The following is a 27,586-nucleotide window of genomic DNA, read 5'->3' as shown; positions in this document are numbered from 1 at the left end:
AGAAGCCATTGGAAGCGAAGAGCGGCGCAGTACTCTCTAGTGGCACTTGTCTTGCGCGCTAGTACAATGGTTGGCGGTGCTTGTAAGAAAGGTAAAGCGTGAATTTTATCAAGTGACTCGAAGTGAATCGCCGTCTGCTTCTGTAGGGTGGCGGAGGACCATGTCAAGCGGATTTATCAGCTTTTTTCTTCAGCCTCCCCTCATTTTTGTTGAAAGGGAAAATAAACTATTTGATTCTATCTGATTTGACTATACACCTTTCCATAAAAGCTAATGAGGCCGTGTTGATTGCTGTGTTTGCGTGCTATCATGCACGCGCACTTTTTGGCTGGCTGCAATTGCGTGCGAGTGGTGACTGGACTGTGATTTAGCACGTGCGGACTGTGATTTTTGTAAACAGAAGAAACGTCTATAGGAACACCCTGCCAGGATGCGTGAAAGAGGCGAACAGAACCGAACTGTTCGGTAATTTCATTCTTACGCTGACAGAGCAGCGGAGGCGGCAAGCGCCAGCCAGCTCGAAGTTCTTGCTTTAGAACGGAACTTTCCCTCGCAAAAAAATATTTAACCACTTTCCACGGGATTTCTATAAAGACTAACTATAAATGTCCGAAAAAAATGTATCCCCTTTTTTAATCACATCAAGCTTTTCAACCGATTTTTTTTTTTTTTTAGCGTTCTGTGCGGAGAGCAAGTCGTCTGCCTTTTGTGCAGGAGTTGCGGTGACGTCAAAACAACGCCGAGCTCTTATTGGCTGATTGAAAAAAATAGTGGGTAGACGTCAAGGCATTAGCATTTGAGGGCTACCCACTATCCTTTCAATCAAAGCCAATCAGAGCTCGGCGTCGTTGTGACGTCACCGCAACTCCTGCGCAAGAAGCAGACGACTTGCTCTCCGCACTGACTTTTGTGTACCGAGTTCGGTTATAAATTGTATAGAAAAGAGAAAGATTCTAACAACTTTTGTATGCCGGGCGTTCGCATATTTTGCACCCCCCCCCCCCCCCCCTTTCATGTCTCCCCACACACTCGCGCACATTATACGCAATCACGTCCGCACGTATTGTCTGAGGCGACTATTATGTGCCACACTTTATAAATCACCACAGCTTGGGACTGGCACTCAATTGGTCAACAATTTGTTTTTCAACTGTGACGCTAGAAAATTACGGAAAGGTGCAACTCAAATTATCACTATATCATAAAAAAGCGCGCCATAACTTTCTCAATTACACTCTATTTTTTTTACCTTCGACTTTGATGGTGCATGTCGAGATGGCTTCGCCAACTTCGTTGGTTGCCTTGCAGGTGTAGATGCCAGAATCATCTGGCCTGGCGCTCGAAATGTCCAGCGAAACCAAACCAAAGTCGTATGTTGGCTTGATTCTGGTACCTGAACGAAGTAAAGCCATCTCATGAGATACGCCAAAAGTTTGCACGTTCGGATGTCGTGCTATTAATTTCTTTTAGAACAGCAACGAAGCCTAGAATTACACAGAAAGCAGACGATGAATAAGGTGACTTGATTTTAGAAAAGAACTTACCCATAACCAGGGTCTTTCCATTCTTAAACCACGTGACCTTCAGCTTCTCATCGTTGGTAGGCTCAATCCTGCCCTCGATTCGGATGTAGTGACCTTCCACAGCACCTTCGATGTTGTTAAGATGCTGCACAAACACTGGATGAACTTTGGGTTTTTCCTGACTCCAGGTTTCTGGAATGCGGCTGGAGTCATACTCAAACTTCTGTGTCTGTTTGTAAGCCTCTGGATGATGTGAATCCAGAAGGACCCCGGCTCGACCTGCGGATTAGAATAGGCAAAACAAACTTTCACTCTCACTGAAATGTGTGAAGTGTGAGAAATACACTGGATCTATAAACAATAAAATATCAACACAAACTTAGGCTTCAGTTAATGAATTTGAAAAATGTTAGTTCTCTATAATTTGAAGGTTTATTCAACGTCGGGCACCATTATGACAAGGCGAAGTTAAGATGGCAATCTTAATGGCTTGGAAGTAAGGGGTACAGCTAGTGAGTACTCCGGAGCATATTGTCGGCACCATAAATTATATGTGTTTCACTTGTAAGTCGCGTAAAGCTTGTCAGGGTGGTTCTTTTTCTAAAAGTTTAATTCCTTAAAGGTTGGACTTTAAAATGATACCTTTCACCCGGAGCGACGTAGAAGTGACAGCCTCTCCCGCTTTGTTGACAGCCTTGCACATGTAGACACCAGAGTCCTCCGCAATTCCGGACACGATGTCTAGTGTCACGAATCCAAAGTCTTGATTCGCAAGCAGTCTTGAACCTAGAAGGTTTAGCAAACGTAGTCATCATTATTTTATGTACGTTGTCTCTGTCTCTGCTGCACGCAATATAATAAAAATAAAATAAAAAATATAGATCTTTGAATGTTGGTATTTCGAACCTTGAGGTCCTTCAGACGGACAGTGGTCTCGGGCGCGAATGCTAGCGTTGTTCGGGGCGGCGAAATTGTCTGGTAAAATGTCTTCCAGAAAACAATTAAATTATATTGCCGTTGCCTTCAGGAATATCTTTCGCACAGTATCCGAATATTTTTTTATCTTCCTCCATACAACTAAATGCGCTTTAAAAAATCTCCACTGCTTAGATTGCTCCGGCAAAACAAACGGCGCTTTTGTTGGCAACGGGGGAAGCTCTGATGCAAATTTACACCAAAAGCACCAAGAGAGCTCTCGACTGCTTTACTCCAGCTTCTCGTTCATCTGTTTAAAGCGCTAATTTAGCCGATTAAGCGGTGTATTTACTCCTCCCACAGTTGATATTTTTTTCCTTTCCGCTTGCGATATCCCAAGGTAGCTCTCTGCAGCGAGATGACTAATTTCATGCGATCCGATTCTGACGAAGCGCTCTTGACGCCGAGTCTTATTACGACTGCTGTCTGAGTGAAATAACTTTGTTCTAATGAAGATTATCTACGGTACTGAGGCAAACTCTGTTCTTCGACGATGTTCTTTGCACGCACCATCGAGCAGGTTGATCGCAAACAGGATAAAGACAACGCCCGCGAACCTAGCGATAGCTTGCACTATGTGACGTCACGCAACGGTCAGCCATGAATACTTGAGAAATTTGGCGTAGAGTTTTGTATTGATACTCATATATAATTTCACACATATTGTTGCATTTCTTAATAAAATAAATATCACATATTACTATATGTAGCTCCTCCTATGTGGCAAGCCCGAAATCTTGCTCCTGGATATCACCGTAAAATCACTTTAATAAAAATAAAAAGTTATTGTTAAAAGCGCTTTCAAAAAGAACGTCAAGTTATGCAGAAGAGCGAAATAGGTCTTCAACACCTGAAGTACTTCTTGTTTTAAAAAAATTTGTTTTGCAAAACTAGAAGCAATTTTTCGTCGAGCGGTATTTTCCCTCATTGCTGTGTTTATCTGCTTTCTTAATGGAATACTTTTTTACAGCGTCCGTTAAACACAGTGTTATCTAACTAAGCATCCAAATAAAAAAAAAAGCACACAAGACGCTTTCAAATGCAGATATCCGGAGATTCAAACGGAATACGCACCTTTGGGAAGCTCCACACCGTTGACGTACCAGTGGAACTTGAGATCGGGGTCTCCAACGGGGACACAACGGCACTCCAATCGTGCTGGCTGACCTTCATTAATTTCTCCGGGACCCACCAGGTGACTCGTAAAGACAGGCTTTTCGTAAACAGTATCGGGTTTCTCTGGGGCTTTCTGGCCCTTCAAGTCCTCCATTTGGCGAATCTTTTCGTAGCCTTGCGGCTGCAGGGAGTCCCGCAGGATGGAGGCCTTTGCTAAAAGGAGAAAGTTCGTATAAGAGCTACGATTCCAGAGATTAATCTATCGAACACTTACGTCTTATTTTGAGCATGCAGGTTGTAACAGCTTGACCCAAGGAATTGGTCGCCCTGCATGTGTAGACACCGGTATCCTCGGGTCGCACGTAGTCCATATCCAGAGCAACGTAGCCGAAATCGTGAACAGGGTGGAACCGGGTTCCTGCAACCACGTGCCAAGTCGGTGAGCAAACGAATCGGAGATAAATTTTAACTTTTTATATGAGCAAATCTTAGCCAAGTTGTGCCCGATACCCATGTCACAAGGAAATTTCCACAGTCCTTCTATAAAAAACAGTTAGAGAATTGGCCACTAGACCCTTGCGAAGACCACAAAGGCTCGGCCATCACTATCTTATAATCCGACTATGTACCACCCATCGCGCTTTATTTAAGTATAGGTCAGAACGCAGCAACGGTGGACGTAGATAGAGGTGTCTGAACAAGACCAGTCAAGTTGGCAAAATTTACTCATGCTGAGCCCATCTCCCGTCAGGGGCGCTGTCAGATTATACTCCTTCGTACAAGGCTGCGTACGCCGCGCGGCGCATAGGGGCTTGTAAACGTGTGCGCAATTAAGTACGGTGTTCCTCAAGTGACTTCCATCGGCCTCCTACTCCCCCAGACGTGTTACGCCATCTCACGGTGTCTGTCAGAAATGCGAGGGAACCTTCGCCACACTTGTTCCATGGCAAGGGTGCGCCCGTTCAGACACCTCTTTCTTCTTCCAGCATGTAGTCACTGTCAACTTAAGAATCAGAGAGCGTGGCCCAGTCCCGAGCATTTTAGTATCGCTCGCCAGCCAACCATTCAAGATGCCGAAGAACGAATCACAGAGCAAGAAGCGCAGCATAAGTCACACCCTGTCAGAGACTATGGAAGACATACAAACACCGACGCATTCATATCGTTCGATCAATTTAACCGGTGATATCAAACGCACAAAGACATCAAACGCCATGACTTTTTTTAAATTTTTGTTGCGTTGTTAGATTGGCCCAAACGGCTAGTTGCGTTGGCTACGCTCTGTCTTATGGTGCCACGAAATGTGAAAGGCCTAGAAATGCCCGATAGATAAGCGTGCACGACGCGCAATCATGGTGGAGCCTTACCTTCCATCAGCGGAGTATCATTGAAGAACCACTCCACCTTTAGGGTCGGATCACCCACAGGAATGAGTCTGCACTCGAGATGAACATTTCGCTGGTCCTCAACAAGGTTATCAAGGTTGTTCAGGGGAACTGTAAAGACTGGCCTCTGGAAGGTAACTGGTTCCTGGATAACCTCGGGCTTAAACCGAGCTTCATCTTCCATCTGTCGGATCTTGGCAAGGCCTGTTGAAGTCAGCAAACCAACATATTAATTTGAGGTGCACCGCGTACCTTAATCGTTTTGTAAATAAGCAGTGTGCCACGTTATTCAACTTGCCTTCTGGGTGCTGCGTATCGGAAATGATTCCTGATTTAGGCAGGACACGAAGGGTAGCGGTTGTCTCAGCAGTTCCGAGATCGTTGGTTGCTCGGACAGTGTAAGTGCCGGAGTCCTCTGGGATGGCGTGACTCAGGTCTATTGCCACGTATCCGAAGTCGCTTGTTATGTGCACTCGAGTAGCTGAAACGCCACAAAACATGGGAATTAAGTCGGCTGTTTTATTGACAAAAATCTTCAGTATGAGGAACGCTAGCTCTACCTGCTGTCAACGGTCTTCCGTTATGCAGGATTTCAATCTTGAGTTTGGGATCGTGGGCTGGTTCCACCTGTGAAAGAAGACTTTGAGCGCATCTGCATTTTTAAATAACCAATCCCAGAACACCCCCGAAAATAAACTTACACGGCATTCCAAATGACCGTTATCACCCTCGGAAAGTTCTTGTGAGCCTCGCAGTTCAGTTATGAACACAGGCTTGGATATTGGCTTCTCTTGAATTTCAACAGCCTGATATTTGACCTGGCTTTCTAATTCCCTGATTTTTTCAAGACCTTCAGGGTGATGTGTGTCATAATAGATTTTCTGCTTGGCTGGAAACAGAAGATAAAAAAAGTTATAATATTAATTACGTAAAACTACTGCCTTGAACGTCGCGACTACATGTTTAAGATTGTTTTCTTTGCGCTTGTAATTTAGCCACTATTAGTCGGTTATTATGCTTTTAATTTCCCTTTTTTTCATACTTCTAATCAAAGTGATGACTCTTAGCTTGCAGATGTGTACATGGTTGTTGTCTAAACTAAACATAATGGTGAATCTTGCAACATCGCCTTTGCCTATTTGTATAGGCATGAGTCTATCTAGACAATCAGCATATAAACACGCAAACAAATTTAGCACGTGTACACGTGTAGGCTAACAAGCCTATACTCAAGAGTCTAAGTTTTTTCAGAACCCAGGAATACAAGCTATACAAGTTGCATAAACTCCAAGATTTCAAAAACGTTGTTAGAGTCGACGAAGTGAGCCCTTAATTATTTTATTAGTGCATAAGTGGTTTTCACGTCTTCGAAATCCATACATAAAAATGTCCACAGAGCCAGTGGAACGCATATAATTCAACATTCCCATGTTTGTAGGTAACGACTGAACTTCCATTGCATGCTCCAATCTCCCAAATTGCAAGTCTCAAAATTTAATTTCTGACTTGGAGAAACTTACCCTGAGCTCTAACGTTGCATGTTGTAACCGCTTCGCCGAGCTTATTGGTTGCTTTGCACATGTACGTGCCAGAATCTTCGGCGTACACATACAAGGCATCAAGTGCCACATACCCAAAGTCGTGCGTTGTGCGGAAACGATGCCCTAAAAAAGAGGAAGAACAGTTTTAAAATATCTAATAAAACCTTTTTATACTCTCAGCCCTCAAAGCCAACTATTCAGCGCACCTGGTGTGATCTCGACACCATTGAAAAACCACTGAACCTTGAGGTCAGGGTCATTGATTGGCTCAAGTCGGCACTCAAGGTGTGCGCTCTGCCCTTCCACAAGGCCATCGACTGAGTTCAGGGGAACTGTGAACACTGGTCTTTGCAGCTGAATCACTTGCTCAGCTTTCTCAGGCGCCCGATATTCTTCCAGCTGGCGGATCTTCTCGAGTCCCTTTTCGTGAAGTGTGTCCGTAACAATAGCAGACTTTCCTGGAATAATCATACGAAACGCGTTAATATCCACCATGCACTTAAAAGAAACTGTCAACGCTTAAAAGTAAAACTACAAAGCGTGTTCATGGTCATAATCATATTTTCGGAAAAGACTCTCATATAATCTATGGTTCGTACCTAAGACCTGAATGGAACACGTGGTGACAGCTTCTCCGAGCTTATTTGTTGCCTTGCACATGTACGTGCCAGAGTCCTCGGGGTATGCATATAGAATATCCAAAGCCACGAAGCCAAAGTCAGAGACAGTCTTGAACCTGTGACCTGTAAAAGGAAGCAGATGCGTGAGATCGATCGCAACTTCAGAAAACGGCGAGGCACGTACCGAGAGGAATCTCGACACCGTTGTGGAACCACTGAATTTTCATATTGGCATCGTTCGTCGGTGTTACAGTGGCTTCGAGGTGAGCGCTTTGGCCTTCTTGAATAGCATCCAAGTTATAGAGACCCCGCACAAAGTTTGGCTTGTCCTTGATTATAGTTTCTTCTTGCACCGGCCGGATATACCCGCATGATTCTTCTAGCTCACGGATTTTCGGCAGAGCATCTGGCTGCTGACTTTCGATGATGACGCCTCCTTTGGCTGTGAGAATAAGCAAAGCCCCATTAGCTTCCCGTCCCGCTAATGTACAAAAAAGATTCTTACCATCGACGTGGATATGGGCTGTGGACCTGGCTGTACCCAGTGCGTTAGTAGCTTGAACCACATACTCTCCGGAGTGTTCGGCGTTTGCAGTCAAGATGTCCAGTGCGCAGAAGCCGAAGTCATAGATCGTACGGAACCGGTGACCTAGAACATGACTCACGTGAGTAACAAACGCCTTGGAAATGCGAGGTCGAGAACAGCTTACCGGTCTGCAGCTCCACGCCGTTGTGGAACCACTGAACCTTCATGGTGGCGTCCGGATAAGGTGCGATGCGGCACTCTAAGTGCGCACTTTGACCTTCGGAAAGTCGGTTCGGACCTTGGAGCGGTGTAAGGAACATGGGGGCTGATGTGCAAGGAGCCTCGTGTGTGACTTCTTCCTTGTAGCGACCAAGTTCTTCTAGCTGCTGAATCTTCTGCAAACCTTCTGGGTGTTGTGTATCGAGCACCAGAGACTTCGAACCTGTATAAACACGTTTGTTATCACCTACTGCTTCGTAATAGCAGTGACGTAACCTTACCTTGAACATTAAGAGTTGCCGTACAAACTGCCTGGCCTAACGAGTTCGTTGCCTTGCAGGTGTAGGTTCCAGAATCTTCTGGTTTCACATACGACAGGTCAAGGGCCACGAATCCAAAGTCGTGAATGGTATTCACTCGGGACGCTGCAAGTAGTCAGACGGTCACAAAAATATTGAAGAGTATGCGGCTAAGACAACCGTACCTTTCTGAAGAGGAAGTCCGTTGTGGAACCACTCGACGCGGAGGTTAGGGTCTCCAACTGGAATTAGCTTGCACTCGAAGTGGGCGCTCTGGTTTTCCTTGAGATTGAGATTATTCATAGGCTGAGTAAATACAGGCGCCTGTGTGGTCAACTCTTCTACAAAGGCAGGCTTGGGTTGTTGTCCGTACGCCTCTAATTGTTGAATCTTGTCGTAGGCTTCTTGGTTTTGTGTCTCGAGTATGAGAGACTTTTGAGCTGAGAAAAATATAATTTGGGTTAAAGTCCACGAATTTTGTTCGTGTATGTTTTTCTTAATATTTATGATAATTTTGCGTAATACTGACCAGCACACTTGAGTTGGGCGGATACGACGGCTTCACCAAGTTGGTTAGTAGCCTTGCAGGTATAAGTTCCCGAGTCCTCGGCGTACGTTGCCAAGATATCCAGGGACACAAATCCAAAGTTGCACATCTCTACAAAGCGAGATCCCGCCGGCACTGGCTGACCGTTCCTGAACCACTCAACCTTGAGTTTAGGGTCTCCCACGGGTATGAGACGACATTCAAGGTGTGCCTTTTGTCCTTCCTCAACCACGATAGACTTGGGAGCTGAGGTGAAGACTGGCGCTGTCGTTACCGATTGGTCAAGGTCCCCTGTGTCTCTCTCCTGTCTGTTGGTTAATACGTTATCGTAAGAAATCATTCTTAGAATTTATTATATAAATATATATATTAATACATACCGGTGACCCTCTAGTGCTTGAATTTTCTGCAGCCCTTCTGGGTGCTGCGTGTCTGTGTCGATTGATGATTTTCCTGCGTTACAATAACAGGTTATTTTAGAGCCACGTATTCCTATTTTTATTGCGTGTATTTATGTTATGTATTCATGACAAGGCAGCACATTTTTAAACAATGAACTAAAATGTGAAGAAAAACGTAGGAATAGTAATGTTATTTATTCTAAAGAAACTAATTATTACAGTGATTACAAGACACTGCATGACACAATACTTCGTCTGCAGTAGCTCAGAAATAAATCAATCACGCCCTATAATTCGCGAACTCGTGGTTTTTTCCTAGCTTCGCATGCTTGCGAAAACGAATCGAACGGAACGTTGGTGCACATTAATGAAACACATGTGTCCCGCTTTATTATTCCCAATCTAAATATCAAATGGGCAGCCAGAACCAGAACTCGTGACCCACGTCTTACCTTCGACGAGGACAGTTGTGGACAGCTCTGCCTTGCCAAGGGAGTTTGTGGCTCGCACGGTATATGTTCCAGAATCTTCTGGTACCAGAGACAGAATGTTGAGTGCCACATATCCAAAGTCGTGGAAGGGCCGGTACCTATGACCTAAGCGTAGCAAATAAGAACCAAAGGTTTGCATTAGAGACCTAAGCGCGCCGTTCGTATCTTACATGACTGCTATGCTGTGAGACATACCGATGGGCAGCGACACGCCGTTGCGGTACCATTCCACCCTGAGATCTGCGTCGTTCACGGGCTCCAGCCTGCACTCAAGGTGAGCGTTCTGTCCCTCGCGGAGGCTCAGGGCCGTCATATTGGATGTAAAACTTGGCTTGGTCTTCACAGTCGTCTCCTCAAAGGTGTCGCGACGATACCGGGATTGGTCTTCTAGTTGCTGTATCTTTTGTAGTCCTTCTGGATGCTGAGACTCGAGAATCAACTGGGACTTGGCTGAAGACGATAATAAATGAACCTGTCGGTTAGTTGCTGCCACTCTCACCCAAAGGGCTATCGAAAATTAGCAAAGCTACGAATATCCGGCCCGGTCGTTCTAAGTAGATCGTTGCATATGATTTAGATATAGGTTTCTGATTTGTGCAGTAAGCTACGTGTATTTCAATTTCTTAACCGGGGCCCCTATTTTCGCATAGTGGAGTGATGTTATTCCAGTATCATGAACATATTACTAATCTAAACTTTTCAAGACGCTGTTCTTTAGCCTCAAGTGATGGGCTCAAGTTTAGTTTCCTGCATATCAAATCTCTTTTCCCAGACGTATAAATTCGTTACAGCGTTGGCACTGAAATCCCGGTAAATGCTTAAGTTTTAGCAGTATGTCGGCACAAAATATCAGGTTTCTAAAATCAAGCACCGGTTATTTAATTCAATACAAAAATGTATTCGTCATGCTAATTTCGAAACGTGTTTTATTCGCCTGTTCGTTTCAAGCGAAATCACAACGGAAGCGAATTGCTCACCAAAGCAGTTGACGCTGCAAGAGGTCACATTTTCTCCGAGGGAACTTGTAGCTTTGCACGTGTAGATCCCTGAATCCTCCGGATAGAAACTCAGAATGTCCAAGGCAACGTAGTCAAAGTCATGAGCTGGCCTAAATCGGTGGCCTGCCAAAAAAAAAACAACAAGCGGTTAAAATTGTTTGCAAGTCCTGACATCGAGTGCCGCAGTGAACAACATAGACCAGTTATTTTATTGCACAGCTTGCACAGTAAGGAAATATCCACTTTACAGATGTATAGAAAAAAAGTGATGACTGGAAGCTAGAGCTCTCAGGGCAAGCTGCTTCCCCTGCACGACCTAGCAGCGTAGTTAAGACAAGAGTCACTAAATAGTCTACGCTTAGAATATCGGCACCCCATTCGCCAATTTTCTCGTGAGCGTCACCATTTTGGTATTTGTTGCAGAGCTGGGGCAACTGGCGATCGTTGCAATTTGAAAGTGCGACTTTCTGAGCTTCTGACACGGTGTCAAGAAGCTCCTGCGATATCGTGCTGCTGTGTCGCGGATTGTTTGACCATTTCTGGAAGACGGAAAAGCGTTTTCCGCCATGTCAAATAAAGCTCCAGCCAAGTGGCAACAATCATTTGAAGCACCAAGATGGCTAAAGTGCCGTGTCGTTAGGGAAACTCAGCCGATTTTTTATAACCTTTGATTAGGCTGGAAATCGTCACACCGAATAAATAGGTACTTTTTAAACGTGCTGCACAAATTATAACATTTTGGCTAGACTAAAATATATATATATATAGTTTTGACCTGGGGCCTGTCACCTTTGCTGAGGTGTAAGTTTAGAGCTAAAGGGAGCGAGTACCACCCTGAGTACCCGCAATGGGCGGGAATTGGTTCCGTACCAACTTTGATGGGCACGCTGTTGCGGTACCACTCGACCCGCATGGTGGGATCCCCGACCGGCTGCAGGCGACACTCCAGGTGCACGTTGGCCCCTTCCACGGTTTCCACGTTGTGCAGAGGACGGCTGAAGGTTGGCTTCTGCGTGATTACGCTTTCCTCGTGCTCTTGACGGGAGTATCGCGAGTGGTCTTCTAGGTGCTGGATCTTTTCCCAGCCTTCGGGGTACTGGGATTCTGTGATAACGCCAGACCGGCCTGTCAAGGTGACAAGACGGACCAGTTAGTACTTTCTGGTCTCCGGGACAATATTACCTGCTGTTTCTTGTATATTAAAAAAACGAACAAAACATGACGGTCGAATTTTTTTTTTTTTTTTGCGTAACAAGCCACAGTTAAAATTAAATTTGACCTGTGTAATTTGTAAGTGCCTAATTCCAGACGGAAAGGACAAGATTTATGACCTTTCAAGGAGTCAATTATTTTTTATTGTCCAAGTGGCCTAAAATAAACTAGCTCTTTTTTTAATGTGTTAAGTAGGTGCGTGGGCCACCACAACATACTTAAAATTATATACGTACAATCCGGCTCTTATACGATCTAAATTCAAAAAATCTAATATGCACCGTCCCTTAGAACTGTAAAAATCTCATTGTCATCTCGTGACTGGATGTCACAACCTTAAATATAATATTACTGTGCTCTTGTTTGTAAGATATCATTCTCAAAAACTGCGGTTGCTCTACTAGTGTTTGTTTGTTTTTGTTTACTTTTTCCTGTTCGAGGTTAACAAAACATGATGTCTCATCAAATATGAACTGTGATTGCACTCTAGACCAGTGAAATGGAAGAAACAAATGCAGAAGACAGGTCCTCTCTACTCATAGCTGAAAACAAACCAAAAATAAGCAGAAACCTCGTTGGTTGCGTAGCCGCACTGGACGCCAGCTCCAGTGGGCAGCACTGCAAGTTCTGCCAGGGAAAACCGACAGACTCGGCTCTCATGGGAAAGTGGATAGATACTTTGTCCGTCAGTGCTCCGTGGGAACGCTATTATTATCATGCACACATATTCACTTTCACGCGCCTCAGAGGGTTAAACTGACCTTTGTGATTAATCTTCTATATATGTACTAAATTCTTAACCCCGTGCTTTCAGTTAGTCTTTATCGTGAAACAAGAAAGGCATTTGTGTCTCCTCGTATAGCACAGCTTAAGGTTAGACTCAGTGTCTGTTACAAAAACTAACAACCTAATACATGCAGAACCAAATGCGGATGAGTATAATAAAATCCGGAAACAAATAAGTATCGATAAGTTGAAAGCTTTCTCAGATTTGAAGCCTCCTCTAAAACCAAACATAGCTAAAAAAATGAAAAAAAGGCAGTCGCGTTTAGCACGTATAGCACGTGTTTTACTTGTTCGTGGCTATCACGAGCGTTCCATACGCAAGTATAATAAAAAAGGTGGTCGCACTAGAGCTTCAAAGTTCCCGGGGCCGACGTCGCCCTTTCTTTGTGAAATGAACGCCAATGTTGGCAGCTGCTGGGCGACGAAAGTGCCCCTTGCTTGCTCCCTTATCTCTATCCCTCACGCATTAACCTAGCTATAGGACGTTGCTCCCATTTCGGCTGCGATGGTGAGAATAGAAACCTGAATAGCAACTGCCTTAAGGCGTTTCCTATTCATACTAATCTGTCATATGGCACTGCTGCACAATACTGTGCCACTCACCAATGACTTTGATGCACGAAGTAGAGTGCGCAGATCCAAGATGATTCGTGGCGCGAAGCGTGTACTGTCCAGTGTCTTCTGCTACCAGGTTCAAAATCTGTAGGTATGCTCGTCCGAAGTCGTACCTAGTGATAAATCTATGGCCTGCGAATATAGAAAGGCATTCCAGACGTCATTAGGGCGGTTCGAAAAATAAAGCTGCCATCATACGAATAGCATAATCCCAAGTGCTCACCGGTGGGGAGTGGGCGACCATTAAAAAACCATTCCACTTTCATGGTGGGATCTTGTACAGGTTCGATGGCGCATTCCATGATGACGGACTCGCCCTCGCGTAGGGGACCTTTGGGGTCTTTGAGCGGTACCTGAAGTGGAAATAAATTTTATCTTGATTTCTGCCATGAAATGTCGCGCCTTAAGTTGTATTTTTTCTGTTTTTCAAGTCGTTTACAATTTTAAACCACGCCTGGGAGGAGAGGAGGCACTCACGCTATGATTCGTAGAGAAAACTTTTTTACCACAATTGCGTTTTCTTTTAATTTTCAAACAAATTAAACTGACGTCGTCTTCGTGCTTTCCTCTTTCAATTTTGATTGTATTAAGCAAACGTTTAGAAAATTTTCTTTTAAATACGTATAATTTTCTCGTAGTGTATTTATCTGCACTTTTCTGACACTTGATAGAACAACTTCTAACACTGAAGGTTTTCACTCTCACATAAATAATGCTTTAGACCTATAAGCAGCGGCATTCACGTTGCCAGTCTCGTAGAAGGGAGACATAACAAGTGACACTCACCTTGAAGTACGGCTTTGTGCGTGAAACTTCCTCGATATGATAACCGCTGTGATCCACCCCAGAGCGTTCCAAGTACTCAATTTTGTCCATCCCCATCTCGTGGATTGTACTTGTGTCAACCGCGGCCTTTGCTGTGAATAAAGATGGAGGCATTATTTGCGTGTTTCATAGGGTGATGCTTTTAGCACTGCACAAGGGTCCTTACACTGAACAGTGACCTCCTTCCTGAGCACATCTGTACCCAGGCGGTTCGTTGCGCGGACCTCAAAAACGCCGGTGTCTTCGGGGAATGTATAAAGGATATCCAAGGCAACATATCCAAAATCAAAATATGTTTTGAAACGGTGCCCAGTTGCAAGCGGTCGACCATTGTGGAACCTAGAGGAAAATAAGAGTGGCTTTGTTGACCCTAATAATGGTAAAAGGACAGGGAAGAACCACTGAACGCTTACCATTCCACCTTCATGTCGGCGTCTCCCATGGGCTCCAGTCTGGTTTCAAAGTGGCAACTTTGGTTTTCCGACATGGTCGTAGGTCCTTGCAGGGGCTGAGTGAACTTGGGCGCTTGCGTAATGGACACCTGGGAAAAGTTATTGCGGTCGAGCTTTGTCGAAACGTTCTGCTTGTTTCGTGAACTCACCTCTTCCATCTGGGAACGCTGGTAGTGCGAGGAGTCTTCCAGATGCTGTATTTTCTGCAGTCCATCTGGGTGCTGCGTTTCTCTGACTACGGCCGCTTGAGCTGCACCAAAAGGGTCCATAATTAATTTCAGACAAGCATCACCTTTAGCATGCCTAATCCTTACAAAGACAAACAAGACGGGCTTCTGTGGAAGCCGTTCCAACTGAATTGGTTGCTTTGCAAGTGTAGACGCCGGAGTCACGGGAGTCGACACCTCGGATCGTTAGCGACACGTAGCCAAAGTTAAAAAATGTCGTCGTTCGTGAACCTGGGATTAACGAGAAAACAAAATGGTTTTAGTGGCCATTCTTTAAGCCCTGCAATAAAAAATATACTTACTTGCTTCTAAGGCTCGGCCGTCCTTAAACCATTCAACGCGCATCGACGAATCTCCTGTGGGCTCTAGACGGGCCTCGAAGTGCACAGTGCTGTTTTCTTTGACGTTCAACTGATCTCTCAATCCGGTTTTGAAATTGGGCTTCTCAGTAGAAACTGGCTCAAAAAATATTTCCTTTTGGGCGTGCAGGCTTTGTTGGTAGGCCTCGAGTTCTTGAGTTCTCCTAATGTAGGCTTCTTGTTCCGGAATGCCAAGATCTCCTGTCACGAGGCCTTGCGCTAGAAATTGAAACGGGAACTATGAGGAACGGTTTCGTTCTATTAGAAAGTAACTGACTCGTTTAAAAACGGTCGGACGTGGTCACTCTTAAAAAATAGTGTAGGTGGTTTAACTCACCTTTGACTCTCAATGTAGCTGTAGAAACAGCGTCACCCTTGGCGTTCGTGGCCCTGCACATGTACACCCCGGAATCCTCACACCGGAGAGACATGATATTCAGGGCAACGTAGCCAAAGCTGAAAGTGCAGTTAATGCGAGAGCCTGCAAGAAACATGAATCGTATACATGAGGACATGTCCAGCGCAGAAGAAACACAGTAGGCTTGCCTGTGGTCAGCGGCTGGCCGTTTAAGAACCATTCCACTTTCATGGTAGGATCGTTAACAGGTGTCAGTTGAGCCTCAAAATGACAGTTTCCACCTGGTGGAAAATACATTCGTTAGTATCGTACAACCTCTAAGTGCTAGAAAACAACGACAAATTAATTTGACGAGAGATGCCTTACCTTCAAGAAGGTTATCTTTGTTACTCAATGGCCGGATGAAACAGGGTTTAGTCAAAGAAGCAGTCTCATCGATGGAGAGATGACGCGAGTATTTCTCCATATCTTCGAGTTCCTGGATGGCTTTGACACTGTCTTCTTGAATTGGCCTACGCTCGATTGCCGGTTGTGCTGAGAAACGCAATAAATACAAAGAACAATATAGATCAACCCAACCCATGCACAGCAGAAATACTGAAGAATCTTAATGGTTTATTATTCCGCATGCGCTTCCTCACCAGTGCATCTCAGTGTTGCCGTGGTAGTGGCCTCTCCGGCTTCGTTGGTGGCACGGCACACGTAAACTCCAGAATCCTCAGGATAGACGTGCAAGAGGGTCAGTGCCACATATCCAAACCGGTACGTGGTCATGACTCGGGAACCTGTAGCAGTACGGAAGGCGCCATGAATGGTGTGCCTTGCGCTTCACGGGAAAAATGCTTGAAGAAAGTCACTTACTAGCTTCGATGGCCCGTCCATTGCAGAACCACTCGATAACCATGGTCTCATCTCCAATGGGAATCAACCTGGCATCCAAGTGGCCACGTTCACCTTCATGTAACATTAGGTTCTGCAGATGCGTCGTGAATGCTGGCTTCTGTGGTGCTCGCTCGTCGTCTTGGCTTCGGATCGGTTGATAGGCGCGCTCTACGTGACGCAACCAGATTGTCTCTCTGGGTGGCGATCGCCTGCATATCACAAGGACGTTTTAAGAATAGGCGCATTTTACGTTTGTACTTTGCTTGGTGAAAAAAAAATGTGTTGCTTACTCGGGCTGAATGACTTTGCTAGGCTTGGGCAGGTGCAGCTTCCATGGCTCGCTGTGCGTCTTGGGCTCGGCTGCATTGGTGAATAGAATGAATTGTAATGTTTTTGTAACTTTACTGCAAATAATCGACCTACATTTAACATGGAGGCGTGCTCTAGTTGCTGTGGAACCGGCCTGGTTCTGCGCTGTGCACTGGTACCATGCCGAATCATCCGCACGTGCGCGGTTTAAGTACAGGGCCGAGCTTCCATCTTGCGTTTCTGCGTAGGCACAACCGGTACACGTTAAATTGCATCTTCCTGGAGTTCCCGCTACAAATCACTTACCGATTATGAGATCTGGTGGCTGCGAGTGGATCTGACGGCCATCCTTCTGCCAGGTGATGCGTGGCGTTGGCGTGCCAACGGCGCGACAGTGCAACGTCACGGATTCGCCTTCGTGGACACTGAGGGACTGGAAGCGCTCCACAAACTTGGGAGCGACCACTTGTTCCTTCTCGATCACGACCAGGTGGACCTCGAAGCGGCACTCGCCACTCTTGTTGTTGGCAACGCAGGTCCACGTGCCAGCGTCCTCTCGTGATGCGGACGTGATCATGAGTGCGTGCAGTCCACCTTCATTGACTAGCAGTTTGTGTGTTGCGTCGTCGTTGACCGGCTGGCCGTTTCGCAGCCAGGCGACATCAGGGAAGGGACGTCCCGTGACGCGGACATCGAAGCGAACCATCTTGCCCTCGGTTACCTCCTGGTCTTGGGGAATCTTTACAAAGTTGGGCTTCAGGGTGCGTGACGTCTCCGTCGTCACGCAGCTCGCTGGATCTGGCTGCCGCGGCTCCTCCCTGCCACAGAAAATAAATTACGCTTAAACCAATGACTGACAAGGCCCCTTATTCGTGGCAGCCAATCTTTAACAGGCTGCACTTACGCCTTGGGCATGGCTTCGATGACCAGATGCGCAGAGCAGGCGACGCGACCCTGTGAGTTCTCCGCAAGGGCGGTGTAGTAGCCGGCGTCTTCCGGCAGAGCCATGTGTACGCGCAAGATATACGTAGATCCTTGCTGTTCCATGGTCACCCTCTGAGAGGCTTGCAGTCTCTCACCGTTACGGAACCAGTGCACCTGTACATGCCATTAGACATGAGTTAATAGTGTGATCCACGCAACTGGAAGGACGACGACTCGTGTCACCTCCCATATGTCTACCTACCTTCGCCGGGGGGTTTCCGGCGATTCGAACTGTGAAGGTGGCGTCAGAACCCTCGAGGAGCTTTGAGTTGCGGGGTCGTTGCTGGATCTGGGGCGCGCTAATTGGCACTCCTGGAACGGCAGGCTCAGGCTGCTCGGGCCCCAGTAAGGAATCCCGGAACTCGACCTCTCGGAGCAGGCGGTACTCGAATGTGTCCACTCTGAAGGACTGCGGGTTTAAGGAAGGCGATTAGAATTGGGCCTGAAGATAAATACCAGCTAAACGGTTCTTTACCACTTGTTTTAATCTTACAGCCCTTAAACTAGCACACGTATTCTTCTAAACAAGAGTAAACAAATGTTTAATAATGAGTTACAATTCTCTTTTCACAAATGTTGATGTTCTCCGTAATAAAGTTAAGTTCCTGTAAATGGCATAACAATTTTCCGAATAAAATATTTATTTATTCCACCCTTAAAGGCCCAGGCAGTACATATTTATTGCACCCTTAAAGGCTCAACAAGGCTGTCCTCTTTCCCTGATAAAAAGAAGTAAAGTATCAGGTTGTTTTTCTTCGGGAGTTCCACACTTAACCTTTCCCAATTAAAGTTCATTTGGCGCAGGCGGCTCATATGCCCTCTTAATAAAGTTCGAATCTTTTCCCAAATGTTTGAGTCAGAAAGTATATTCCTGACGCTTCAGGGACATTAAGTGCCGCGGAAGTACTATGCCTTATATCTGCGAGTGAGACTGGTATCATACCAAGGGGCTTAATTCAGTCCCTCTCCCTAAACAATCCTTTCTTATCAATACAAAACAAAAGTTGTTTATCAGCCAACTGGTGTCCTGCTTACACTTGGCCCCGCCGCCACTATGTAAGCGGGCCAGTAGTCGATTGGTGAACAACGTTTAGTGGGGAACAAGTTCTATAGGCGATAAAAGACGTAACATCTCACGCGTAAAAGACCGTATGCTAACTGGACATCAGAATGACACACAGCTTGTGCCCTGCTACAATGTCTCAATCAATACTGAGCAATAAGACCATCATATAATGGGGAATTGCACGTGTGGAATGAAAAACAGATAATTGCCAAGCTAGAAGGATGAATAGGCAAGAACACAACCGCCGGGACCCTCAAGTGTGACGTCTTAATTTCTGTTCTGTCGGGGCCTCGAAAATAACGTCGAGAGATGCCGTGAACTTTTTTTCAAACCTGAGGGTCGGAGATCGAACCAAGGTGTTCGAAAAGTACAATACGTTTAATTTTTTTTTAATTGTTACGCAAAAATATATATAATATATATATATATATGTATATATATATAATTCGAAACTAACAGTACACACTGAGAGCTGGTCAAAGATGGAGTCCGCCAAAAACCGGTGGCCGGGATGGTCTAATTGGTTAAGGCGCCGTCCAGATAGGCGAAGGTTGCGCATTTGATCCACGCTCCTGGCCCTATTTTTCGGGCAGCTCTCTTTCCCTTTCCCTAACATTAATGCAATAAATTCAATAATCACTCTTCGTTCACAATATATATATATATATATATATATATATATATATATATACCGCCAATTTTTGAACTTTTGAATTTTTTGCGCTAATAAATTCGATTAATTTCCATCTTTCCAACTTATCGCGTTACGGGATTGAACAATTTTCAAACTTGCCCACCTGCGAAGTTGAAACTCAACCATTTTCGAGCTTCTGAACAAACGTTTGACCAACTCCGAACCAAATCTACGTCAAAGGAGGTTTAAATGAACAAATAGAAATAAAACAAAGATATGAATGGAAATATTGCACCGAAGCTTCACTTAGGCGATCCTATAGGTGGTGGAACGAGCTTTGCTTTGTGTTGAGGGATGGCCTCGGTCACCTCATACCCTGATTGTTTTCTCCGGCTTTCTCTCAGAGCCTTTCCTGTGGGCCAACGAATCCCTGGTCGGCAGGTTTAAAAACCGACCGAGGCGCGTCGCTGTGGTGTCGTTCATAACCTTAGTTGTTTCTGAACATAAGCCCCATGATTCTCTCGTGCAAGCGGCTGGCCCCGCGAAGGGGCGCGCACAGAAGACGCTGAATCCGCGCTTGCTCCATTATGATTCGTCGAACGCTGCTTTCAAACGAACAAGTCCACGCGAACAAGAAAAACGCAAGAAACCGACGATGGGATGAGCCCGATGTACGACCGGTCGTATCAGCTGTATTCTCGGGGTGTGTCTGGTCGCGTGTTCCTCGACCTTGAGGTGTATCGGGTGCTGTACCTGCGTCGTTTTCTCCATCCCGCGGGCCATCCCACCGGAAATGAACGCCCAGAGCAACTCAAAGCTTTCGTAAAGCGAAATGTCTTGCCTGGGTGCCTTTATGTACGCGCATGCGTCGTCTTGTATATTTTGTTATTTCATATCAACATGGCATTTACAAGCCGTCCAATCGGATTGCTGCCAGTTTGCCAAGAGAAATTCTGGACTTTCGCCGAACTTTTCGCTGAACCGTTCAACCAGTTCAACGCTCGTTTCACGAGTCACGACAAATCACGAGTAGTATCGTAAGTTTCACAGTACTGAAAGGGAGGAATCGTTACGGCATAAATGAAATGTGCAACACTTTCAGTGAAATTATTATACTTTTCACAATTTTTCTAGATGAATTCGCAGGAAGTTTATTCGAAACTGCGGAATTCGAACTTGTTCCGTGAGATTCAAACACGTAGAAAATATTCGTATCTTTTGAACTTACATGTCAAAGAAATTTGGAATATTCGAATCCGGACTTTCAGAAACTTTGACATATTCGAACTTTTCGATTTCTAACCTCGATACGCGGCGATCGAAAGTTACGAACTTTTCAAATTGGAATCATAACGACGTTCATAATTTCCGCAACTTTTCGAACTTGACCTCGGCGGGCTCTCGACATTTCTTAAAAGGTTCATTGAGTGATATACGAATGCAGCGCGGACAGCATCCTAATTCCCATTTCGTTCGGTTTGTAGCTCTCTAAAACGAGTGCCCGAAAATAACTCCTACAAGGGCTTTCCTCAAACTAAGGGTTATGACTGGGATTCGGTATTTTTGGAGTTTATCTTTCGTCAAGTACGGGGAGTGGTTCTGTTTTCCTTGGGTTGCGTGGTGTTAGGTGTCCATTTTTTGGTGTCAGACCAAAGATCGGCGTTTATTAGAGCTCATGTTAAAAAAAAAAAAAAACAGGAAGGGATCACGGAATTGCTCAGGCTGCAAGGAAGGTGGCCGTGAGCCGGATACTGAATAAAACGTCCCGGTACCGAAAGAGAAAGGAGCAAAGAGGTGGTGGTTCCCCAAGAAAGAGGCAGCCTCGTGGGCTGTGCAATGGGGGTGGTGTTCGGAGTCAATAAAAAAGAGAAAAAAAAGCGCTGTGTATAAATATTTTCCTCTTAATCTTGAGTTTTTCTTATTCTAGGACATTATAGATTCGTGTTGTTGTTGTTGCTTTTGTTGTTTTGTTTTTTCCCCCAATGTTGAAAAAACTGGCCTGACCGTTATCTTTCGGGGTATATGGGTGTATAACGAAAACACGGAACCTTAGTTATGACTGTAATAGGCGCCCTTCGACACGAAGGGATGCCGCTTCTGGCCGACCTCAGCTATCCCATTATCAGTATGTGCATACACGGCGGTATGTAATGCTATGTTACGGGCATAGAACTGTAGAATGCAAGATCGCATGTCCGAGCACGGGCAATATAATTCGTCACGACCTGCGTTTCTTGATCTGTGGCCGATCGTAGGAAATGCATTCGACGTCTCACCTGGTCATGGCCGGCAAAGTATTGGATCGGCGAAGTGCCGTCTTGCAGGTGCATCCTGGAATCCACGACCTGCGTCCTTTGAACTGTGGTCATCTGTTGCATCTGGCCACGCATCACAGCTGCTGCGGCGGCTGTCAATCAATGAATACAGAAGGCTTTCGTCATTCGCTCATCAATCGCATCAGGTAATAAACAGGGGTACTAAGGCAGCCATTACAATATTCACTGCAGTATATATAGTCATAGGTAGTTCGAACGTTCGGGAACTGCCTGCAATGCTCTGCCGTCAACGCAACGGACAGATACTAAATACATCAATTTCAATTGGGCCTGGGTGTGTGACTGTGCAGAATATATTTACTGCAAAACTATCGTGTACTTTGACTTACCCTCCCGCAATAATATCCGTTGGTGCTGCAGGATAACTTGAATATGAATAAACAAATAAAGGAACTCTATGTCACACTAACTGTTACGATGTTTTGTTTTTTCCTTGGTCGAGAATGTGTCTCGCATCATGCTTCTTCACTGTAGTATTTACTAAACTAAGATTGAGAACCGACGGCTGAACATTATTAATTTATATACCTTGGTACTGTATTTCGTTTCACTACAGTGGCTTAGTTTCACTTTAAGTCTGACCGTAGTCGAGGCTGTGCGGAGAGCAAGTCGTCTGCTTCTTCGCAGCGGTTGCGGTGACGTCAGAACGACGCCGAGTTCTGATTGACTTTGATTGGAAGGATAGTGGGCAGACCTCAATGCTAGATGCCTTGACGTCTTTCTACCATTTTTTATTTTTTCAATCAGCCAACAAGAGCTCGACGTTCTGACATGATCGTAACCCCTGCGCAAGGAGCAGACGAACTTGTACTCCTTGCGATTCTTCTATAAAAAAAAAGGGGGGGGAGGGGGGCAGAAACACACGAGCGATTTGGTTTATTGAAGGTGGACATCGCGTGATATGCGTGACTTCCAAAGGCGCCAAAGTGTGGCACTGCATATATGCGCGCTGAGCAAAGCGGGCCTCTCACCACGAATGGTAAGCGTCAGCGAAGCCTCGCCCACGCAGTTGACGGCGCTGCAGTTGTAGTCGCCGTCATCTTCGGCCGTCAGGTTGCGGATAATCAGACAGCAGAGGCCCGTGGCGGGGTCGTAGGTCACCTGCCGCCTGGGGTCGTTGCGCAGCGGCATGCCCCGTCGTGTGAACACCACCTCCGGTGCCGGGTTTCCGTGCACCTGAACCTGGAACTTGGCATCGGAGCCCTCGTACAGCAGCCCGCCGCCTTGTGTGATTGGCTCGAACGTCGGTGGGCTCGCATTGGGAGGCCCCCACCTGTAGCGAGGCACGAAGGCAGACCTGTAGCGGGCCCAGACAGGCTCGCCAGAAGGTGCGTGCACCTTTCATGTTCGGCTCGGGTTCTCTAGAGTTTCAATGCTTGAGTTTGTTTATTCGTTCTTTCAGGCGAGTCATCTGGGCGTTTTTTCGCGCTAACTCATTAAAAAGCGAAGCATAAAACCAAATTAGATGTTAGATGCATAGACACGTGACGTTGATCTGTCCCAGTATGGCGACACTGTTACTCGCTGTAGATTGAATATTCAGTCAGTGAATAAAAACTGCTACTCCGGGGTTTTCATCGTCTTTTAGATGAGAGAGTTTAAGGAAACCGCTTGAGCAATTACAGCGCAATCGATCGGCCTACGGATAGTCATGTTGGAATGTTGGTCTGAACTGTAGCTCTTATCATACTTTAATCAACGTAACTATCGTCTGCAGGTAGCTTGTTAGACCCTCCACGAGAGCGATTGCACTCTCGGGGTAAGGCAGTGTATAAAGCGCTGGATATCCTGGCTTATCCAAGAGCCGTGTATAAAAAGAGGTTGGTTAATGGGAGGCGCGGGCAGAGCCAGGGCGTGCTCCAGACGCAGAAAGAGGGCTTGACATGCTCTTTTGACCAACCAGAAGCCGAAAAGATTCCCCTAGCGGTGGTAGCGAGAAACAGTTTTAATCATAAGTATATGGTTTTAATAGTGCGTAAGAGTCAAATGTAGTATCCATTCGTGGTTGAAAAAAGCGTGCACGTGATGTTTTGATTATGATCATGCAAAAAGATGTAAGAAACGAATGTGCCCTCGAACTCTGTTTTGCTCGGACGGAGTGTGACAGCTCAGAGAGCAGATTCCCTGCCCTCGGCGCCTGGCGTACGGATTATGTCGATCGCTCCGCTAAGCGCGCTCTTCCATTATGATTTTGAATGACCATGATTGAAACATCACGTGCACCATATTGTCCGTCACCGAGAGCCACTCCGACGCACTTATTAATTTCGTTTCTCGCGACCACCACCAGGGTATTACTTCCGGCTTCTGGTCGGCCACATTCCAATTTGTGAAGACGCCCTGGAACACGCCCAGCCCGCTTTTGGCCAATGGCGCCGCCTCATTTGCTTTCTATACTTCCCAATAAATGGCCAAACTCTCTCTGTATACGGCTCTGGCTTATTCAAGTACCGCCACCGTGTGATCCAGCCGCGGGCGCTCCTACCGGTGCGTGCGCCACGCTCTTTTGGTGCGAGGTATGTTTGTCCAAAAACTCTATTTTTTTGTTAAATCGCGGCTCCTCGTTCGCAGGAACGAGCTTTGCTCTGTTTCTAAAGGAACACAGGGGACAACAGCGTTTCTCCCTTTATGAGGCGAGGAACTGAAGGGCGTCAGAACACGGAGCTCTAAAGAAAGCCCGTGCGTCTACTTCCCCGCACAACACTTGGAGAGCCAATCACCGCAACTTACAGAGGCAGCTCAGCGAATAACGATGCCGAAACATATGTTTAGACCAAAAACCGCAGTCTGAGTTGTGACATTAAGCAATGCAAAACGTCACGCTTGCATTGCTTAAGGTCACAACTCAGACCGCTTTTTTTTTTTTTTTTTTGTCTAAACATAGGTTTTGTCACCGTCATTCGCTGAGCTGCCCCTATAAGTTGCTGTGATTGGCTCTCCGAGTGTTGTGCGGGAAAGTAGACGCACGGGCTTTTTTTTTTTTTTTTTTAGGGTGTGGTTGGAATGATTAGTGGATAGACGCGAACCAACCTGACTTTTTCTCTACTCAATGTTCGAACGCGTTTGAACGCCAAACGCCTGCGTCCGGCGTTGGGCGTTCGCGTTTGAACAGCGAGTAGAGACAAAAGCAGCTAGCTTTGTGTCTACCAACTTATCCTTCAGACCAGAGCTCGGTGCTCCGACGTCCCCGCGTGCTCTCACCTTCTCCTCTCCCTAAATTTCTACCCGTACAGGCCTTCTGCGTTGGAGCTTTGAACAAACTGTGGCATCCTCTCTTTGGGTAGTACAAGCTGCGGCCCCGTACTACTTGTGGCACCCTCGCTAAGCTTTCTTTTTCCATATTTTGTAGAGCCGAAGAACGGAAAAACACCTTGCGAAGTCGAAAACTGGCTAGATTCCAAGCAGTCGAACAATCGAAAGTGCAGAATTTATGCCACCACCGCTAGGGTACGCGCCTCCCACCTCTGGGTAAGGTCACTCTATCTCTGGGTGGTGACGTTAAAATAAGTGGAGTCGCAACGCTTCTATTTCTTCCTTTCCTTCTTTCTTTCTTTCTTTCTTTCTCTGTTTGTTTGTTGTTTTTTTTTGTTGTTGTTTTTTGCTTTGGGACACGTGAAAAGTCCCTCTAGAGCGAGAAACAGAAACAAGCGACACCGACAAGCCTGAAACACGTGCAGCATTCACTCGATGGTACGTTTGGCAGGCTTGTAGTCTCTCGGTGCTCGTGAAGTAAGCACGAGTGATTGCAAGCCTGCCAAAGATACCTTAGCGTACATGCTGCACGTGTTTCAGGCTTCTCGATGTCGCTTGTTCCTGTTTTTCGCTCTAAAGGGACTCGGGAATTAGCGTTATAGCTTTGACCTGTGCTAAGGCGGCGTTCGATTTCTTGCTGTTTCTTTGTACTCTCCCCGTGATGGCGTCCCGCACCAGAGCAGGCACACTTCCACATGTGGAACAGTTTGAGACGCGCAAGTTTGTACTACCCGTTACCTATAAAGAAGCCGCTTTTCGCAGCGCCCCCTGGGCAGCGCAGGAAGTCTACGGAGGAATACATGATTTGTTTTGTTTTTCTACGATAGCACTGGGGGCCTTTAGTATCAAGTATGATCAACGCGTTCCAAGACTTTTCCACCTCGTTCCCGTACCCTCCGTTGCGCCTCAAATTTGAGTAAAATGAATTGTAGTGCGGCTCTTTACAGCAGCAACAATGGCTTATATTTGGAGGTTTTAAATAAATTATTAACACTGTTTTGTCGCGTTGTGCTTATAACCGGGTATTATTTAAAACGTATTTTCAAAACTAAATATTCCCTTTTATTCAACGGATTTGGCGCTACTCGTTGTGCTCGAACGTAGAATGCTCCCCAAATATACCAAGAAGCAGGGAAGACCAAGTGTAGCATAGTAAACAAATCCTCTTAAATGCATTAACTGTGTTTGCACACCTACCCGACGGATAACAATAATGAAGGAAGTTTGGGGTCAGCTATATAAAGGGACGCCAAAACAGAGGGACGACTTGGCGCGTGGCCAGCGTGGGGGGAAAGGAGCTGCTCTTCTTTTTTGATTATTTGCGCCTTCGAGGTTTGAGTCTGACAGAACTTCGTTTCAGCAGCGGGCTTTTATAGCACCACATGTGGGGCCCGACGGTGACCTAGGACAAACTCAACTGCGCACTCTGTGCCTTCAAAAAGCACTCCCTCCGCTGTGCCTGCGTGCGTTTGCAGGATTGTTAGTGCGTGTGTCCCGGCCGAAGGTGCACCTGCCACTTGTCTCACCGCGTTGTAGGAGCCTCGTTTGGAAACCGATGACATGTGCGCATTCAGAAATAGTACAAAAGGCTACTTACAAGATGATCCTATACTCGAAGTCTAGAGCTAGTATAGACCTTTGCAAAAATCGCCTTCTGCGCGTTGCCATCTTTGTCTGCGCTGTTGCTCTGCTGTGCGGTATACCAGATGCTGCGCATGCGTTCACAGCTAAATGAATCAGCATTTTTCGCCCGGGTGATAAGCGATGGTAAGGTCTACTTCCCGCAAAGCACTTGGGAAAGCCGATCGCTGCAACCTACGGGTTACAAGGCTAAGAATATCTCGAGACCTAAAAAAAAAAAACATTCTGCACCTTTCTCGCACCCTTGTTACACAGTCACCCTTGACCGCAATTAAGCCTCCCTTAACTACGGTTACGCTTCACCAGTTACTATACTCTTGGACAAATATTTCAGAAGTGAAGAGTGCGCGTACACAGCCTTAATGGGCGCTCAAGATGCCCAAGTGCACGTGCGTCCATAGCTTTGACTGCATAGCCGCAGTGTTGTCCGCAAAACTAGCGTGGTACCTGCGTTTAACCGTAACTGCAGTTAAGTGGACCCATGTAACGAGGATATTGTCGGTGACCATAGCCGGGTCAACCGAATTGGCAAGACCTTGTTTTCTTAAATACAAGCAACTTCCAGCGCTCACATCACGTGTTTCGTTAACCTATGAAAAGTTAGAGAGACATACGGTTATCTCATTCGTTGTGACACCCAATAGCCTCCATCCCGAAAGAAAAGCAACCAATCGCGCAAACACTCTAAAAAAAGGGGGGGAAACAAATGCGAGTTCACTTTTTGGTTGAACACATCTGTGGCGAAAAATGGAAGGATCCCAGCGAGTGACGAAGCTCAGAAGGTGATTAGATATATCAAATGCGTTGTGAGCAGGAGAGATCATTGGTAAGGACCAGTAGCGTAGACTTCAGCCCTCTCCCCCAAAATCCAGCCGACCCTATAAAATAAGCATGCATTTAGACCCTCCCCTCCCCCCTTCTCCCCCGTACCCGAAGTCATAAACAACTCAGGTACCTCAGTGTATGCCCCCCCCCCCCCCCTCCCCCTCGCCGAAATAAATTCCTGG

At 46.0% G+C, this 27,586-nt stretch overlaps 1 protein-coding gene across 1 annotated transcript in view; it reads right to left on the bottom strand.

Annotated features, from left to right (window-relative positions):
* LOC8051991 (titin) overlaps positions 1-27,586 on the bottom strand; it is a 148,906-nt gene that overhangs the window by 110,453 nt on the left and 10,867 nt on the right. Inside the window, 43 exon segments of the mRNA XM_040498619.2 lie at positions 1,250-1,393; positions 1,545-1,802; positions 2,166-2,309; positions 3,573-3,827; positions 3,889-4,032; positions 4,982-5,203; positions 5,298-5,480; positions 5,560-5,626; positions 5,701-5,888; positions 6,520-6,663; positions 6,747-6,998; positions 7,140-7,283; positions 7,345-7,602; positions 7,666-7,809; positions 7,871-8,128; positions 8,187-8,330; positions 8,390-8,644; positions 8,734-9,059; positions 9,132-9,204; positions 9,605-9,748; positions 9,839-10,093; positions 10,621-10,764; positions 11,512-11,766; positions 13,243-13,386; positions 13,478-13,607; positions 14,041-14,171; positions 14,246-14,418; positions 14,493-14,620; positions 14,681-14,781; positions 14,846-14,989; positions 15,061-15,336; positions 15,455-15,598; positions 15,664-15,756; positions 15,842-16,009; positions 16,117-16,260; positions 16,337-16,566; positions 16,648-16,717; positions 16,781-16,906; positions 16,973-17,484; positions 17,571-17,764; positions 17,853-18,059; positions 21,627-21,757; positions 22,658-22,959. Of these exon segments, the coding sequence (XP_040354553.2) occupies positions 1,250-1,393; positions 1,545-1,802; positions 2,166-2,309; positions 3,573-3,827; positions 3,889-4,032; positions 4,982-5,203; positions 5,298-5,480; positions 5,560-5,626; positions 5,701-5,888; positions 6,520-6,663; positions 6,747-6,998; positions 7,140-7,283; positions 7,345-7,602; positions 7,666-7,809; positions 7,871-8,128; positions 8,187-8,330; positions 8,390-8,644; positions 8,734-9,059; positions 9,132-9,204; positions 9,605-9,748; positions 9,839-10,093; positions 10,621-10,764; positions 11,512-11,766; positions 13,243-13,386; positions 13,478-13,607; positions 14,041-14,171; positions 14,246-14,418; positions 14,493-14,620; positions 14,681-14,781; positions 14,846-14,989; positions 15,061-15,336; positions 15,455-15,598; positions 15,664-15,756; positions 15,842-16,009; positions 16,117-16,260; positions 16,337-16,566; positions 16,648-16,717; positions 16,781-16,906; positions 16,973-17,484; positions 17,571-17,764; positions 17,853-18,059; positions 21,627-21,757; positions 22,658-22,959 (7,949 nt within the window).

The sequence above is a fragment of the Ixodes scapularis genome, unplaced genomic scaffold (assembly GCF_016920785.2).
Source record: "Ixodes scapularis isolate PalLabHiFi unplaced genomic scaffold, ASM1692078v2 PGA_scaffold9__187_contigs__length_104089568, whole genome shotgun sequence".
Taxonomy (NCBI): domain Eukaryota; kingdom Metazoa; phylum Arthropoda; class Arachnida; order Ixodida; family Ixodidae; genus Ixodes; species Ixodes scapularis.
The sequence above is the reverse complement of the archived record's forward strand: the minus strand, read 5'-3'. Positions and strand labels throughout refer to the sequence as shown.